The sequence below is a fragment of the Amblyomma americanum genome, chromosome 7, assembly GCF_052857255.1.
Source record: "Amblyomma americanum isolate KBUSLIRL-KWMA chromosome 7, ASM5285725v1, whole genome shotgun sequence".
Classification (NCBI taxonomy): domain Eukaryota; kingdom Metazoa; phylum Arthropoda; class Arachnida; order Ixodida; family Ixodidae; genus Amblyomma; species Amblyomma americanum.
In genome coordinates this window covers 142,159,250-142,175,082 of record NC_135503.1, presented here as the reverse complement: position 1 = coordinate 142,175,082, position 15,833 = coordinate 142,159,250, and the positions used below count along the sequence as shown (strand labels likewise).

At 48.7% G+C, this 15,833-nt stretch overlaps 1 protein-coding gene across 1 annotated transcript; it reads right to left on the bottom strand.

The window, feature by feature from the left end:
- Positions 1-266: 266 nt before the first annotated feature.
- LOC144098121 (presenilin-1-like) lies at positions 267-5,764 on the bottom strand. The gene is made up of 2 exons (XM_077630663.1): positions 4,396-5,764; positions 267-545 (listed from the first exon to the last, which is right to left on the bottom strand). Exons 1-2 carry the CDS (start codon positions 5,695-5,697, stop codon positions 267-269), a joined length of 1,581 nt encoding a protein of 526 aa, XP_077486789.1. The 5' UTR covers positions 5,698-5,764.
- Positions 5,765-15,833: the final 10,069 nt, after the last annotated feature.

Sequence of the window (15,833 nt, the reverse complement as noted above, 5' to 3'; positions counted from 1 at the left end):
TGGCTCTTTTACTGATTGCGTAGTAAAAGGACAGAAAACTACTAGACGCGGCGCTCATTGGGCAAGCTTGCCAGGCGCCATTAAAGTAAGAGTGATCGTCCAAGTTTGTTACGAAACCCCTTTAGTGTAAGGTACACTGCCTGTGATGGAAGCGCATACAGTTTGGTTACCATCATATTCAATTCGCTGAGGCATTGCCGTTGTCACAATGGTAGTCATACTACTTAAAATATGTTAGATAAACTGAATTAGAGCCCCGCAGTCTGTTAGTATGCTAGGAAGTCTACAGCCTCCATGAAGGGGTCTAAGAAGATGGCGCTGGCAAAGTACGACCCGAGGCCCAGCACCACGGAGAAGGGCAGGGCGGGCAAGGGCTTCCGGAACACGAAGAGCAGCATCACGGTAAGCAGGACGCCCACCAGCACCGACACGTAGCAAGCGACCAAGGCCGCCATGGTGCCGTGCCGGGATGCCTTGCCCAGCAGCATTCCGTAGAAGATGAAGTCGCCCAGGCCCAGCTTCAGCCCGCGCTCCAGTACGTTCTCCTGACGGGAAGAAAATGCCGATACATTTGAGTTAACTGGTCTATTCCGCGATAAGCACCGCTACACTTTAGTGGTGCAGTTACTACGAGTACTGCGGCACTACGTCTACACTCCGCCTGGGAATTTGTTGGAACTGGCGGCGGTGCTAGGAATTAAAATTGGAAAAGAATCCCATAAGTTCTTCATTTAATTCCTAGCACCGGTTCCGGGCGACAAAAATACGGCACATGGCGGCTGAGAGTCTCTCGCCGAACAGTCATTCTTCATATATCGGTTGGACACAGGGACCGCATCATTGCTCGCTCCTCGACTTCATTAGATCGGCCAACGTTTTTCTGATTTATTCAAAAGCCCTTTTCTTGCAATCACCCTTACAGACACCCTGAATGTCCGTAGGCAATAAACGTCTCCTAAAAAAACTCCCTCGACGTGCATAACCCATTGGAAGGCTAGAAGTTCGAGCTATGTACATGATATGCTTGAGCAATACCGCTAATAAATATCAGGAGGGAACAGTGACGGTGAAAGAGTGAAAAAAGCGCTGACTCCAAAAATGTTCTGAAATGAAACAGCCCCCAACCTGTCAATGGCCAGTTCAGTAAACGATAGCAAGACATCTTGTGGTAAAGAACAAAAAACTTTTATATCTATGAAAGGCCACTTCTGACTACGTTGAACTTGAGATCGGACAACTGGCAAGTTTCATTAGACGATACCGACACCTGAAAAAAAAAAAACGATCTAGTTGCGTGGCTAGGCTAAATACGAATTAAGTGCGCGAGTATTTCGGTTTTCACATCTGTGGCGGTTTCTGTTCGAGCAGTGGTTTTCCAGGTTCTTTACATTTATAGGTCGCTGGGAGTCCTCAAACCGCTCCTGGCGCAATGGTGCAGCGGTTAAGCGCTGCGCCACTACCCTCAAATGGCAGGTGCTGCCATAGATAGAGCTCGTGTGACCCAGGTTTCTCTTCCCAAGGAGCCTCTCGCGACAAATCATTAACCTGGCACCACATGTCACAGCGGGCAGCTTAGGCACAATCTGGTTGTGATTGAGGCGCGAAGGTCAATCGACTTATCTGGCTCACCTGCCACCCACAACCCAGTACACAGAGGGTCCGCGCAGACTGACAGATCATGGCTTTTCGGCTGAGTGCAAGGCTTAGTGCTAGCACACTGAAAGCTGAGTTCGTCGTGCTCACCACGCCAACCATTTCAACCGCCTCTCATTCGGTTTGCGCAACGCGCCAGCCATGTTCCACACCGTCATGGACCAAGTGCTCGGGCATGAGAAGTCTTCTATGGCTCTCATTTACATAGACGACAGGGCTGTTAGCAGCCACGAATTTGCTGAGCACGTCCGCCTTCGCGGCAGTGTCTTGTGTTCGTTATTAGACGCTAATATTAAACTGAGTCCGTATAAGTTTCAACGAGGTAGGGTACCCAGAGCATATTTTCTACAAGGACAGCATACGGTCGGACCCATAAGAAAAAAAAAACGCGCCCTCATAGTCTACACAAGCGCCCTTCTGCAAAGAACATCGAAGCTCTCTGAACTGCACTTCGTACTTGTCACTTGCTCTACGGGCTGCTCCCTTGTATAACCTCCTCAAAAAAGCTCATTCCTTGGACTGGGCAGAAGCCGCCGATCACACCTTTCAGGATCTCAAGTCAGCTGTGCTGCAGCCTATGACCTTAGCTAACATTATCAAGGTATCCGAGGCGTTTCTCCACACAGACGCAGGTGTTTTCGGTATGGGGTTGGCTCATACCGGGCAGGACGGCACGAAGCACGCTGTGGCTTATTAAAGGCGCAGACATAGCGAGGCGTTAGCTCAGTTCCATTCCTCTGAGCGCAACTGTTTAGCCATCGCGTCGGCAGTGAAGAAATTCCGCGGTTACATTTAGGGCGCCCACCTCGCTCTATAATGGTGCAAGAAGTTCATGCGACTTGGTCGTTCATGATAAGGGTAGTCACAGCGCAGAAAGACGCACGGACGCACCGGAGAATGTGTGTGTCCTGTTATTTAGTGTCAATTCTGTCCTTTTCGCTCTGCGACTACCTTTATCATCTCTAGTCTAATCTGTAACAGCTATGACCTGCAGTAGCTGCTTTCGAAGCAGAACCTCACTTCAACGCTCGCACGTTAGGCTGTAAACTGCAGCAATACGACTTCAGTGTCTTTCGTGCATGACCGTAGCTTCCGTGATGAACATCTCTGATAGGCAAGGGGTCGATGCTGCCCTACTCGATCGACGTTCGCTCCCGTCTCTAGGCCTCGTCAGAAGGTGTGCGAGATTTACGGTTTCTTCGATTCTTTGGTTATCCTCGATGAACTCGTTCGCCACGAGTCATCGGCAGGGAATGACTGGGTTCCTGATGTGACAAGTAAACTGCGGTCGTCTGTCTTACGCTGTGCCACGGTGTTCCTACATTTGGCCCCCAGGAGGAGTGCAAAGCTACCCCGAAAGTGTTCTGTTGCTCTGGTGGAATCGTGGCGCAGATATCAAGAAGTATGCTGCTTCCTATCCTACCTGCCAAAATCGCAAATTTGATTGCTAGTTCGGCCGCCTCCCTCTCATGCGCATCATGCCACCTGCGAGTGCATTCCAGCTTTTGGGCAGCGGTTTTTTCTCCAGGTCGACCAGCGGGAACCACTGCGTTATCGTTTGCGCTATCGCTATTTGACGAAATAGCTGATGTGTAAGCAAAATTGAACACTAAGCCTCAACGTTTTCTACATTTTCTGCGGGACTGCACCCTTCTCACGTATGGAGCTCCGAAAACAGAGCTCACCGACACTGGTACACCGTATATCTCAAGAATGTTTGAAGCTGCCTTACGGGACGCCGGTTGCAATCATGCCACTACCTTTGCCTACCACCGCCAAAAGAATGGGGTAATGGAGCGGGGTAACCACACGTTGGCGGAAATGTTGGCGCTTGCTTATGTGAGCTCTGCTCACAAGAATAGGGAAAGCCTTACTTTTGAGGAGACCATCACTTTGAACACATTCCCAAGATTGAACATTGAGGCATCCTACATTCTGGTGCGTGAACGCACAGCGGTCTTTCCTGGGGAGTCCACATTAACCAATCCCTGCACCACACGACGACATGTCTACGAGAACGACTTTGCGGCCGGTGGCGCTTTCCTACGCGTGTGCCCGGCGCGAATCGCCATTAGGACCGAGGAAGAGCGACACGACCAGACCTGCTCAGGAAATGCCCGCCCGGAGAATCAATTCTCCTGGTGCCGCTACGGCCATCGCGGTGTCAAGTTGGCACAGCGGGAAACTTATTGCCGAGGCACCAGAGCCCTTCCAATTCACTGGACCACTGGTCCCGTAACGTACCAGCTGTTGAGAATTCCAGAGCGGTCATGCAGCTTGTGAGGGCGCGCCACACAATTCCCGGTCCGCGTCTCCTGGTTTAAACCCCACCTCATGTATGCCAATCCGACTGAGGAATTACGGAAAATCAGGGAGGGTGAGTGTTACGAGGATGCTGACGCGAAATCGTTGCGAGGAAGAAGAAGAGGAGGAGCGAACTGTGTTTGGGAACCATCGCCAAATCGGGACACTGAAGCAGATTTTCTCATTTCTACATAAGGACTGAAAAGACAGAAGGAGTTGCTTACAGGTGAATTGACTACAAATTGTACCAAAAAATCTAAATTATAATGGAAAGTATGTTCACTAAAGCGACGGCGTCACTCGAGGCTAATACGGATATATGAATTAATCTATATACATCGGAAAATATGAACAACTGACAATAAAATGCGAAACCATTTAAATCTAGAATTCAGTATAAGTTATCTGCAATGACGTGCGTGGAATTCTCGGGCTTGCCTGATTAAATTGGCGCCGCTGTTCAAATCCCCGTTGACGAGGTGATCGAGGCGAAGACGCTCCAGACTTGGCCCGCGCTTGAGCCAAAGGTACGGCTGGTGATCGCTGTCCACTGCGGGCCCCAAACGAATCTTCAGAGTTGCACGAAGGAGTGAGAGAGAACTGCTCGTAGCCTCGTCGCCCTAGGTAGCGTGGTGACGGGGGTCCAATCGATGGGCTTCCTCCGTGTTCGTCCCCACACCACTTATTGTCGGCACACTTTGCAAAGGACGGTAGCCCTGCCATCAATGCCGGCTTTACTGCTGGCCATGTTGTCATATTAGCTAGGGAAACGAAGGGTTCGCCTTCACCGGCACCAGTGCATCCCACACTCGTGGCTCGCTCTATAAATGGCTGGTTGGCGCTTTGCGATCGGACAGTTGGTGAGCCACTGATGATGGCGGTGGACGTCAAGGCTCCATCACCAGCTGCCGTTCCTCCATCTAAAATTTGGCTGAAGTACTGTGGTTGTACCCGTGGTCCGCTATGGTCTGTCACAAAAGCCGGTGAAGTACATTCTGTCCCAGCAGACACTTGCATTGCAAAGGGATGTCCTGGTGTGACTGGCCGAGCTTCAGATTGTTCTGAACACCACTTTGTGGGGCCTGGATCTACTTGGCGCTCTGTGTCTTCAACAGCCGATGCGATCTCATAGCACCAAGCCGACGACGTGGAGAAGACTAGAGCTGGAAAGAGGGGCTCATTCCTCTTCTTGGCAGTCTCGTGTAGTACTCGCAGGGGACCGAGGAAGCAAAGCACGGCGAATACGTCCCACAAAGACACCAGCAACAGGAAAATCCACGACGTCCAGTTGGGAAACGCCTCCTCCAGCACCATGGCCATCAGAACTGATGCGTAGACTAGGTAGCTCTGCTGCAGCTGGCAAGGGGCGTCGAAATACAGAGCTACGATTCCACCGACGCCCACGTTCCACGTCACCAGAGCGCAGCTGAAGTGGTCCGTCGGGGCATTGAAGAGGAACAGCAGGCGTCCCAGAAAGTAGTAGCCGGTGACGAGGAGGATCAGCGCGGATCCGGTGATAAGCCAAGCTTTGACGATTCTGTAGTGGCCGGCCTTGTAGAGCAACACCAGGGTGCAGTTGGCGATCGTGATAATCGCGAGGAAGCCGAATGCGTTGGCGAACGAGTTTATGAGGATCACGGGCACTTCCCCTCCTTGATCCGGGTACCGCATGTAAGGGATCTCGAGGGCGGGGTTCCTGCTGTACGAAAACATTTTGACCAGCCCTGCGACGCTGACCATGCAGCAGGTCACCGCCTTGATGAGTGTGGTTATCTCCTTCCCGAGACGCTGGTAGCGCAACGCCGTGAAGTCGGGGGACCTGGAGCGGTTAGGAAGGCGGCCACCACGGTCCATTCCAATTCTTCTTCTTTTCAGATCGGCGCGCGCCCACTTCAGCATGAAAGAAGCCTGATAGTCCTTGCAAAGGCTATGTGCGTGCACGATGTTTTGTGTAGAAAAGGAAAACGGAAGAATCTATAAAAGAGAACTGTCCCGTAAGTCCAGCTTTCAAACAAACACGGCAGTCTGTGGACACAAAGTGTTGTGGAAATCGAAATGTTCCATGCCCCTTACCCGTCTGCAGTGCGAAGAAGTGACAGCGACAACAAATTGTCCTTTCGCCATACCATGACAGTGCCCACTGCACTCAGCTATCCACAGCCCTCCACTATCTCCACCCATATCTTCCTTGTGGCATAGCAGAGGCGTCGGCACTGATTGAAAGAGCTGATTATTGCGCCTTTTCTTTCATTTTTTTTCATTGTAATGTTTAACGAAGTCTGCTGATTTCGTCTGTATACCATTTGTAATCGTGTCTCTATTGTCTTCAAAATAACCCTCTCCTTCTGGGATGTCCAGTTTTGGGCCTTTAGGAGTAATAAATAAAGAATTAAAAGAACGAATTTTCTCCAATGATGTGCCAGGAGGTCACAGACATGTAATGTGACCACACAAATGGACACTTTAGCGTAAACGCTCGGAATATATTTTCACTACGCAGCGATGACGCCACTTGCTCTTTCTTGTAACAAGCTACGATCGAGGGCAACGCCGTATCGAGCCAAGCCTTTTGTGAAAAGAACTCCGACTTGTTGCCGTGCCCCAGGTTTAAAAAAATAAAAGGCGTTCCATCCTGTCGTCCAGACTAGACGCAATGATAAAATGCATTGCCGGAAATAGCGTAACATTTTCTAGGATTGCTCATAGATGGAGGTATGAGCACTCTGGAATAAGGCCATGTCTTTGTGCTGCCGAACTTGCCCTCGACCTCAAGAGCCTGTGCTCTCTGAGGTGGGCATCACGCATGGTCTCACTGGCTTCCCTAGTGGCTTGAAGAGGCTGCAGTTTCAGCCGCTTTTTCTTATCCGGACGCGCAATCGGCTTCCATCACCGCTTTTAGTGACATGCCACCGGATCTAGCCGCCTCGTATTTAGTTTTGTACAGTGTCTCGGTGCCCTCTTGCATTTGCTCTTTGACGAGCCGTGATGCTCCCATCCTTTTCAGCGGTCTTAGCAAACATTCGCGTTGCATCGAATGGAATCGAACTTCAGGTGGTCGCCCTGAAGCCCATGTGCGAGTACCTCCATAACTATATATTATTACAATCGGGAGATTACATTTTTAACCTCAAATTTGTCTTCAAAATTCTCTTTCTTTTCTCAGTTTCCATTCACTGATACTTCACTGTCTGCATCAAAATTATTGCAATGCTTCCAGGCTTCGTCTGCCATCTATCCGGTGCCGTTAGAACTGATTGAGTTCATGCATTCCGTCTCCAGTTCGGGTATGCACCAAACCCTGGGCAACTCTCCGCCGTGGACATGCGCCATTTAAAGAGCTCAAAATCGTTTAAGTTTCTTAATGAGCAACCATCTCGTTGCGCGCTGAGTGACGAAATGCAGGCTATTGCGAAGGAAATAATAAAAATTCAGTACACTGGTAGCGCTTACATAGGTGCGCCTGGTATTTCAGGTGCTTTCTTTGATTATTATGTATGTCTCTTTGGGGGCTATGAGTGGTAAAATTTCGGGGAGGGAAAGGCCTTTGCTTGCCTCGACGATGAGGAGCGTGCTGTTATTGAGCAACCTGCCATTTTGGACGAAGATTAATCTGCCACTTCTTATCTGGAGGGCAAGGAACCTCCTGAAGAGTGTTGTGTTATGAACAAGTTTTACAAGGCATTTTCACCTCACCTCGCGGTTGTCTTGGGGGAGATCTCCAAAGTACCTTATTATGTCTCCTTTTTTGTCGCCACTTTCTGTTTTGGACACACTATATCATTTCCTCGCTGCCAATTGTGAACTGTTGTTCCCTTGCTAGGCTGTTGAACATTACCTTGGTTTTCTGCATGTTAATTTTTAGACCCATCGATCTGCTCTGCCTGTCTAACTCGTTGATCATGATTTGCAGTTCACCTCCTGAGTTACTCAGCAAGGCAATGTCATCAGCAAATCTCAGATTATTTAGGTATTCTCCATTTATTCTTATTCCCAACTCTTCCCAATTCAGGCCTCGAAATACCTCCTGCAAACATGCGGTGAACAGCATTGGCGAGATCGTGTCTCCTTGCCTGACGCCCTTCCTTATTGGAATTTTATTGCTGACTTTATGGAGGACTATAGTAGCTGTGCAGTTGCTATATATATCTTCCAGTATTTTGACATAAGGCTCTTCTACCCCCTGATTACGCAATGCCTGTATGACTGCTGAGGTTTCCACTGAGTCGAATGCTTTCTCGTAATCAATGAAAGCTATATATAGAGGTTGGTTATATTCTGCGCATTTCTCTATCACCTGATTGATAGTGTGAATATGATCTATTGTAGAATATCCTTTACGAAAGCCTGCCTGATCATTTGGTTGATTAAAGTCTAACGTTGCCCTGACTCTATTAGCGATCACCTTAGTAAATACTTTGTAGGCAACGGATAGTAAGCTGATCGGCCTGTAATTTTTCAAGTCCTTGGCGTCTCCCTTCTTATGAATTAAGATAATGTTTGCATTCTTCCAAGCTTCTGGTACAGTCGAGGTCATAAGGCATTGCGTATACAGGGTGGCTAGTTTCTCTAGCACGATGTCCCCTCCATCCTTCAACAGATCTGCTGTTACCTGATCCTCCCCAGCTGCTTTTCCCCTTTTCATTGCTTCTAAGGCTTTCTTTACTTCATCTTTCGTAACTGGCGGGATGACGTATTGCTGTGCACTGCTGTCTTTCTCATTAGCGCTCTGATTACATTGGCTACTGTACAGGTCTGTGTAGAACTCTTCGGCTACGTTAACTATCTTATCCATATTGCTAATGACATTGCCCTGCTTGTCTCTTAATGCATACATCTGGTTTTTACCTATGCCTAGTTTCCTCTTCACTGTTTTTAGGCTACCTCCGTTCTTTATAGCATGCTCGATTCTCTCCATATTAAACTTCCTTATGTCGGCTACCTTGCGCTTATTTATTAACTTTGATAGCTCCGTTAGTTCTATTCTATCGGTAGTGTTAGATGCCTTCATGTTTTGGCGCTTCTTAATCAGATCTTTCGTCACCTGAGATAGCTTCCCGGTATCTTTTCGAACTGTCCTACCGCCTACTTCTACTGCGCACTCCGTAATTATTGATGTCAGGTTATCGTGCATTGAATGAACATCAAGATAATCTTCCTCAGTTAAAGCCGAGTATCTGTTTTGCAGCGCTATCCTAAACTCCTGTGCTTTCCCTCTTACGGCTAACTCGTTAATGGTCTTCTTCTTCGCTAGCTTCTTCCGTTCCCTCTTCAAGTCTAAGCTAATTCTAGACCTTACCATTCTATGGTCGCTGCAACGCACCCTTCCGAGGACGGCCACATCCTGAATGATGCCAGGTTTAGTGCATAGTATGAAGTCGATTTCATTTTTAATCTCACCATTGGGGCTCTTCCAGGTCCACTTCCTGTTTTCTCGTTTGCGGAAGAAGGTATTCATGATCCGTAAATTATTTCTATCCGCGAATTCGACTAATAACTCTCCCCTGCTATTTCTAGAGCCTATCCCATAGTCACCTACCGCGTGGTCGTCAGCCTGCTTCTTGCCCACCTTCGCATTGAAGTCACCCATTAGTACAGTGTACTGCGATTTTACTTTATTCATTGCTGATTCTACGTCCTCATAGAAGCTTTCAACGGCCTGGTCATCATGGCTGGATGTGGGTGCGTAGGCCTGCACCACTTTCAGCTTGTACCTCCTATTCAGCCTAATTACTATAGCTGCTACCCTCTCGTTAATACTGTAGAGCTCCTCTACGTTGCCAGCTATATCCTTATTAATGAGGAAACCCACACCTAGTTCTCGTCTATCCTCTAACCCGCGATAGCACAGTATGTGTCCGTCCTTTAGTACTGTATACGCCTCACCTGTCCTCCTAACTTCGCTAAGCCCTATCACATCCCATTTAATTCCCGCTAGTTCCTCGAACAGCACTGCTAGGCTAGCCTCACTAGCTAAAGTTCTAGCGTTAAACGTTGCCAGGTTCAGATTCCAATGGCGGCCTGTCCGGAGCCAGAGATTCTTAGCACCCTCCGCTGCGTCACAGGTCTGACCGCCGCCGTGGTCAGTTGCTCTGCAGCCGCTGGGGACTGAGGGCCGAGGGTTAATTGGTTTGATCATAGAAGGTTGTGGCCAAGTACTACACCAGGGTGGCCAAATCCTGTTCTGGTGAGAGAGTGCGTTGTCGGTTCTGGTCACCGAGGTAAGGCCGCACTCCAGGCCTGGTTATGCAATTCCATCGACACGCGGTTTTTTTTTTTAAAACCCGGTGGAGAATTGCGCGGCACCAGGATTTGAGCCCCGGTCCTCCTGCACGCGAGGCGGATGTTCTACCTCTACGCCATCGCTGCAGCCTAGAAATGGTGCCGGAATACGTCTACTTAGGGCAGGTAGTGACAGCTGATCCGGATCATGAGAGGGAGATAACTAGAAGGATAAGAATGGGGTGGAGCGCATATGGCAAATTCTCGCAGATCATGAGTGGCAGTTTACCAATTTCTCTCAAGAGGAAAGTGTACAACAGCATAATCTTACCGGTACTCACCTACGGGGCAGAAACGTGGAGGCTAACGAAAAGAGTTCAGCTTAAGTTAAGGACAACGCAGCGAGCCATGGAAAGAAAAATGATAGGTGTAACGTTAAGAGATCGGAAGCGGGCAGAGTGGGTGAGGGAACAAACACGGGTTAATGACATCCTAGTCGAAATCAAGAGAAAGAAATGGGCTTGGGCAGGGCATGTAATGCGAAGGCAAGATAACCGCTGGTCTTTAAGGGTAACGGAGTGGGTTCCAAGAGAAAGTAAGCGTAGCAGGGGGCGGCAGAAGGTTAGATGGGCGGATGAGATTAAGAAGTTTGCAGGCAAAGGGTGGATGCAGCTGGCAAAGGATAGGGTTAATTGGAGAGACATGGGAGAGGCCTTTGCCCTGCAGTGGGTGTAGTAGGGCTGATGATGATGATGATGATGATGATGATGATGATGATATCATTTCCACAAGACACAACCACCAATCAGTTAAAACTGTTGATGCATCTTGTCTTATTTACCTGTGCAATAGATATGGTTCTTTGTTGCCGTCTGTAGCTTGCAATAATGGATTTAACTCGCTCTCCTCAAGTCTTTATTATTCGATGCCACAAAATCCGTACATATATCACGTTCAGTGTTGGAGATAGCAGCAGTTGAGCTTGGCCAAGTAGCTCTTATCCAGATTCACCTTGCATAGGCGTTGGTCATTAACTTGAGTTCGTCATGATTTCTTAGTTTGCATTCTTTTCTTGGATCATATAAACATATAGTGATGCTTTGCTAAGCGGCATGCTGCTGTGGTATAAAAAGTGTAATTCCAGGTTTGTCGTCAACCTAGAGCTCATCAGTATGTATTTCATTGAAACTACAGTGGTGCTTGTTGTTCACCCTGTATTTTGGAAGCTTTCTGCCTTGTAAGTATTAAGAGCGCAGCTATATGCGGTTTATCACTAGGTCAATGTGAACTTAGGATTTTAGTCTATGCTGACGATGTCACCCTCTTACGTTCCGAAAAAAAAGAATGCACTTTTTCATTGCTTTATTTACCCGCAGCGCTATTTTTGGCATTGCAGAGATGGGGAGAGGCAGCACCGTAAAGCAAATAAAAAGTAGAACACACGTCAGTGGCCAACATACAAACCAAATTAAAAGAGGTTACGAAGTTGCTGAGAACATATTATATTTACAATATTGTCACACAAGACAGGGCAACAGTTATCTCACCAGAAGCATTCAGCAGCCAGGAAACGCAAGACACTTCGACGTTTTTACCTCCTGCACCACCTGAGAACACCAGGTGGCATTACTCCCCATCCTAAAAAAGAAATAAAAGCGGGTCTTGATCACGAGCGGTGGGTGGTACGAGCGAAAACAAAAAGAACAGAATGGATAAGGGAGGCGGGCGAAGGCGTCCCACGCGAATAGGCGACAGCATAGCGTACTGGACATTGCCGCGTGAATTACGGTTTCATGCAGACAACGTGCGCGATCTCTGAGCGGGGTTGGCGACTGTGAGGCTTCACAGTCCCGTCTGGACGAACTTCCTAGGTCATTTCCGTGACACGGTGCAAACCTTTATATATAAAGTCCAGAGTAACGGCATATCACTTTTTCAGGCAAGCCTGGGCAGAAATATACCGGGGTCCGTACCTGTACTTGGTCCCCGGGATGGTACGTGACGTGCCGATGAAGGAAGCTGTAGCGGCGCGCGTCCGTGCCCCGCTGCCGCTGAATGTGAATACGGGCTTGTTGACGTGCTTCCTCGACGCGCTGAGCGAACTCTCCTGCGTCTGGCGTGTGTGGGTGATCATCAGTGCAGCATGAAAGCATGGAATACAACATCGTCTGACTGTCACGCCCGTAGGCCAGGCAAAATGGTGCAAAGCGAGTCGTCCGCTTAGGTGGCCGTGTTGCAGGCGTATGTGACGTACGGGAGAATCTCGTCCCAGGATTCGTGCTGCTAGTCTGCTTATATTACGATCATGGTGGCAATGGTTCTGTTCAGTGTCTCTGAGCGCCCGTTCTTCTATGGGTGATAGGCAGTGGTATTGCGGTGGCTCATGTGTCAGCGCTCAAACAAATCGTGCATGAGCTGTTCCATGAAAACCATGCATAGATAAGTGCATCGTTTGGAATGGTGTGCCATGACGCAACATGATTTGCTGCATGAAAAACTGGGCGATCTCAGGTGACGTGCCACGCTGCACCACCTTCATTTCCGCATACTGTGGTAGGTAGTCTGTCTCGACTATAATGCATTTGTGACAGGCCGATGACACAGGAAATGTGTCCAGAAGGCCGATGCCGCCTTCGTCAAACAGCACCCAAGGGGGTGCAATAGGTTGCAGCAGACCCGCGGGCACTGCAGCAAACGTTGGCACTCGCGGCAGTCCCTGACGTGACGTTCGACGGTGTCAGCAAGTTTCTTGGTGACAGCAAGCACAACTCCAAGAAAACCACTCTCTTCCGCTTTGCTTTCATTGGCTGACCCTACGGGTGAGCACGAGAGTGCGTCAGCATCTTCGCGCATCTGGCCAGATTTATACACAATGGTGCAATCAAATTCCTGGAGGCGGAGCCTTCATCAGGCGAGGCGCCCCAATGGGTCGCGAAGATTTGCCAGCCAGCAAAAAGAATGGCAATCGGTAACCACTTTACACGGGTGGCCGCAAAGGTAAGGTCAAAATTTTATTGTTGCCCACACGACCGTGAGACATTCCTCTTCAGTAGTAAATAGTTTATATAAGAGCAGATAGCCTGCGGCTTGCATACGCGATGGCACTTTCCACGACACCTTGGTGTTGGACGAGTACAGCGTCTACGTCGATGTTGCTGGCGTTGGTGTGGACCTTGGTGTCGCCCTCTTCATCAAAGCGCACAAGAATAGGGGTTGTTTGCAGCCATCTGCGCAGCCCTGCAAAAGACTCCTATTGTTCGGTGGGCCACATGAACAGTGTATCAGGGAGGGTTAGGGATGCGACAATCTTGGAAAATCAGCGCTGAAGCGTAGGTGGTGTAAGACATACAATTGGGGTTTGCTGCCCCAGCGGCCAGTGCCGCCGAAGGAGAGAAAGCTGAAGAAGACGAAGCTGACGCAGTTCAGTTTGCGAACTGTGCAAACTTACCTCAGGATCTATTAATCCCATTTCCACCGTTCCCAAAGCATTTTCTGTTCTCAGCCGACCCCCTTTTTTGGTGTCCCCTGGTCTCGTTTCAATTCCCCTCAGGTAGTGTTTGTGCAAAGATTACTTCAGCCTTTAGATGTAAACATTTATGATACCTGCGCTTCGCAATGGGCCCAATATCCACATTGTTTTCGACGACATATTCCCAGAAAATGCAAAACTTTTGCCACCGAGTATTCTAAATGGTCTTTTAGAAGATCATCTGAGGACCCTACCTACAGATATAGCAATAGCCACTGATGCATCGCAATGCAATGAAAAAGCAGGTGTGGGAATATTTTGCTCGCATTTAGACTGGTCCTTTTCGCTGCGCCTTCCAGATTTCACCCCTATTTTTCAAGCAGAGTTTCTAGCAGTTGTACTTGCTCTACGCAAGATAGACCTCTCTATTACAGCAGTTGCAGTAATTACTGATTTTTTATCTTTGTGTTCTTCCCTCGCTGCACATGTTGACGGTCTCATTTTATCAACTTTCTTATCCCAACTTCCTCCGCATTTCAGCCTTGTTCATTTAGTATGGGTTCCCGGTCACAGCAGTGTGACAGTAAATGAGATTGCTGATAATCTCGCAAAGGCTTCCCTCAGCAGCCCCGTGTTGCCAATCATCCCGGCTACAGCCTATATTACAGCATCTAGATTTCGGCGACGTGCGTTTTTAAGCACGCAAGACACATCACTTTTAACATCGGCGGATTATGAGCACCTTAAATATTATTGGAACAGGAAAATTTGTTGCTCTCGGCAGCTTGAAGTATCACTGACGAGGCTGCATTGCCGCATCCCCCCTCTAAATTTCTATTTACACAAGTCGGGTTTGGCGCTCTCTCCCCTTTGTGCATTTTGCTGTGAGCCTGAATCTATTGAACATTTTTGGCTGTATTGTCGCCGATTCAACTCTCTGAGAAAAAGGTTGCTGGAGGAGCCCTTGCAGCATCTTGGCCTTAGTTTGAGCAGCCCGCTCTTGCTATCATTTGGTGCCACCACATTTGGGTTCAGCCACAGATCTGTTTGTACCGCTGTTCTAAATTTCCTGATAGAATCTCACCGACTGCCTTGCTAAGTGTTCCAACCTTTTATTTTCTATCAATTATTACATTTTGACTAAAGCATTAATATTTAATCCCTCTCTTTATTATTATTCTTAAAATTTTAAAATCAAAACACTCATCCTTTTTCTGTTCATGACAAAAAATTCACCGGTGTTGCGCTCCCACGTGCTTTTCCTTTTTGTTAACTGCGTTCAGGTGAATAGCCACCCGATTCTTGGCCGATCCCCCAGTGTGGGTATGTGCCATCTATTGATAGGCTAACAACAACAACAACAACCGCCTGTGTCTTGGCCACTCCCCCGTAGTGGGTATGTGCCAGCAACGTCTGAGGCCTTCCTTCCTTCCAAGACGAAGCTGACGCTCTCGAACTCTTGGCATGGACCTACGCTGTGTCGACAAAGATTTTGCCTGTCCACATTTCTTGCGCGTCTGATTTGCGTCTTTACATTTGGTGGATGTGCTGCCTGTTCCCACCCTGGAGCTACAGACCTGAAGATGTACACCCCTTACCAGCCTCTGCCACGATGACTGACAGCCAGCCCCCCAGCCTGGCTCCACTGCTCCCGCCGCCGTCGTCTGTTCCGGTCCCGTGCGTCAGCGCGACCCTGCGATCTTCAGCGTCACGGACGACACCGACGTCGAAGACTGGCTCGCCTCCTATGAACGCGTAAGCGCCTATAATAAGTGGGACGACAGCGTCAAGCTGACAAACGTCATCTTTTATCTGACCGACGTCGCCAACTAGTGGTTTCGCAATCACGAAGCCGATTTTTCTACCTGGGCGGCCCTCAAAACCAGCCTTACCGATGTCTTCGGCCGCACGCTGTTCGAAAACTTCGTGCTGAAGAACGGTTGCGCAGTCGGGCCCAGCAGAGCGGCGAAAATTTCACAAGCTATATCGAGGATGTCGTTGATTTATGCAAGCGTCTGAATCCATCCATGAGCGACGCGGACAAAATCAAATTCTTAAAGGGATTGAGGACGACGCATTTCAGATGTTAGTGTCCAAAAATCCTCAAACCATCTCCGACGTCGTTTCTTTGTGTCAGAGCTATGACGAGCTCCGGAAACAGCGTCTTGTCACCCGCCGTACCATTTGC

What these genes read in the sequence shown, in the direction of transcription:
- LOC144098121 (XM_077630663.1), bottom strand. Translation starts at nt 5,697, where the DNA reads ATGGTCAGCGTCGCAGGGCTGGTCAAAATGTTTTCGTACAGCAGGAAC. An exon ending in AGCGGCGCCAATTTAATCAG is followed by an intron (nt 546 to 4,395) that starts GCAAGCCCGAGA and finishes TCTTCCCGTCAG; the next exon opens with GAGAACGTACTGGAGCGCGG.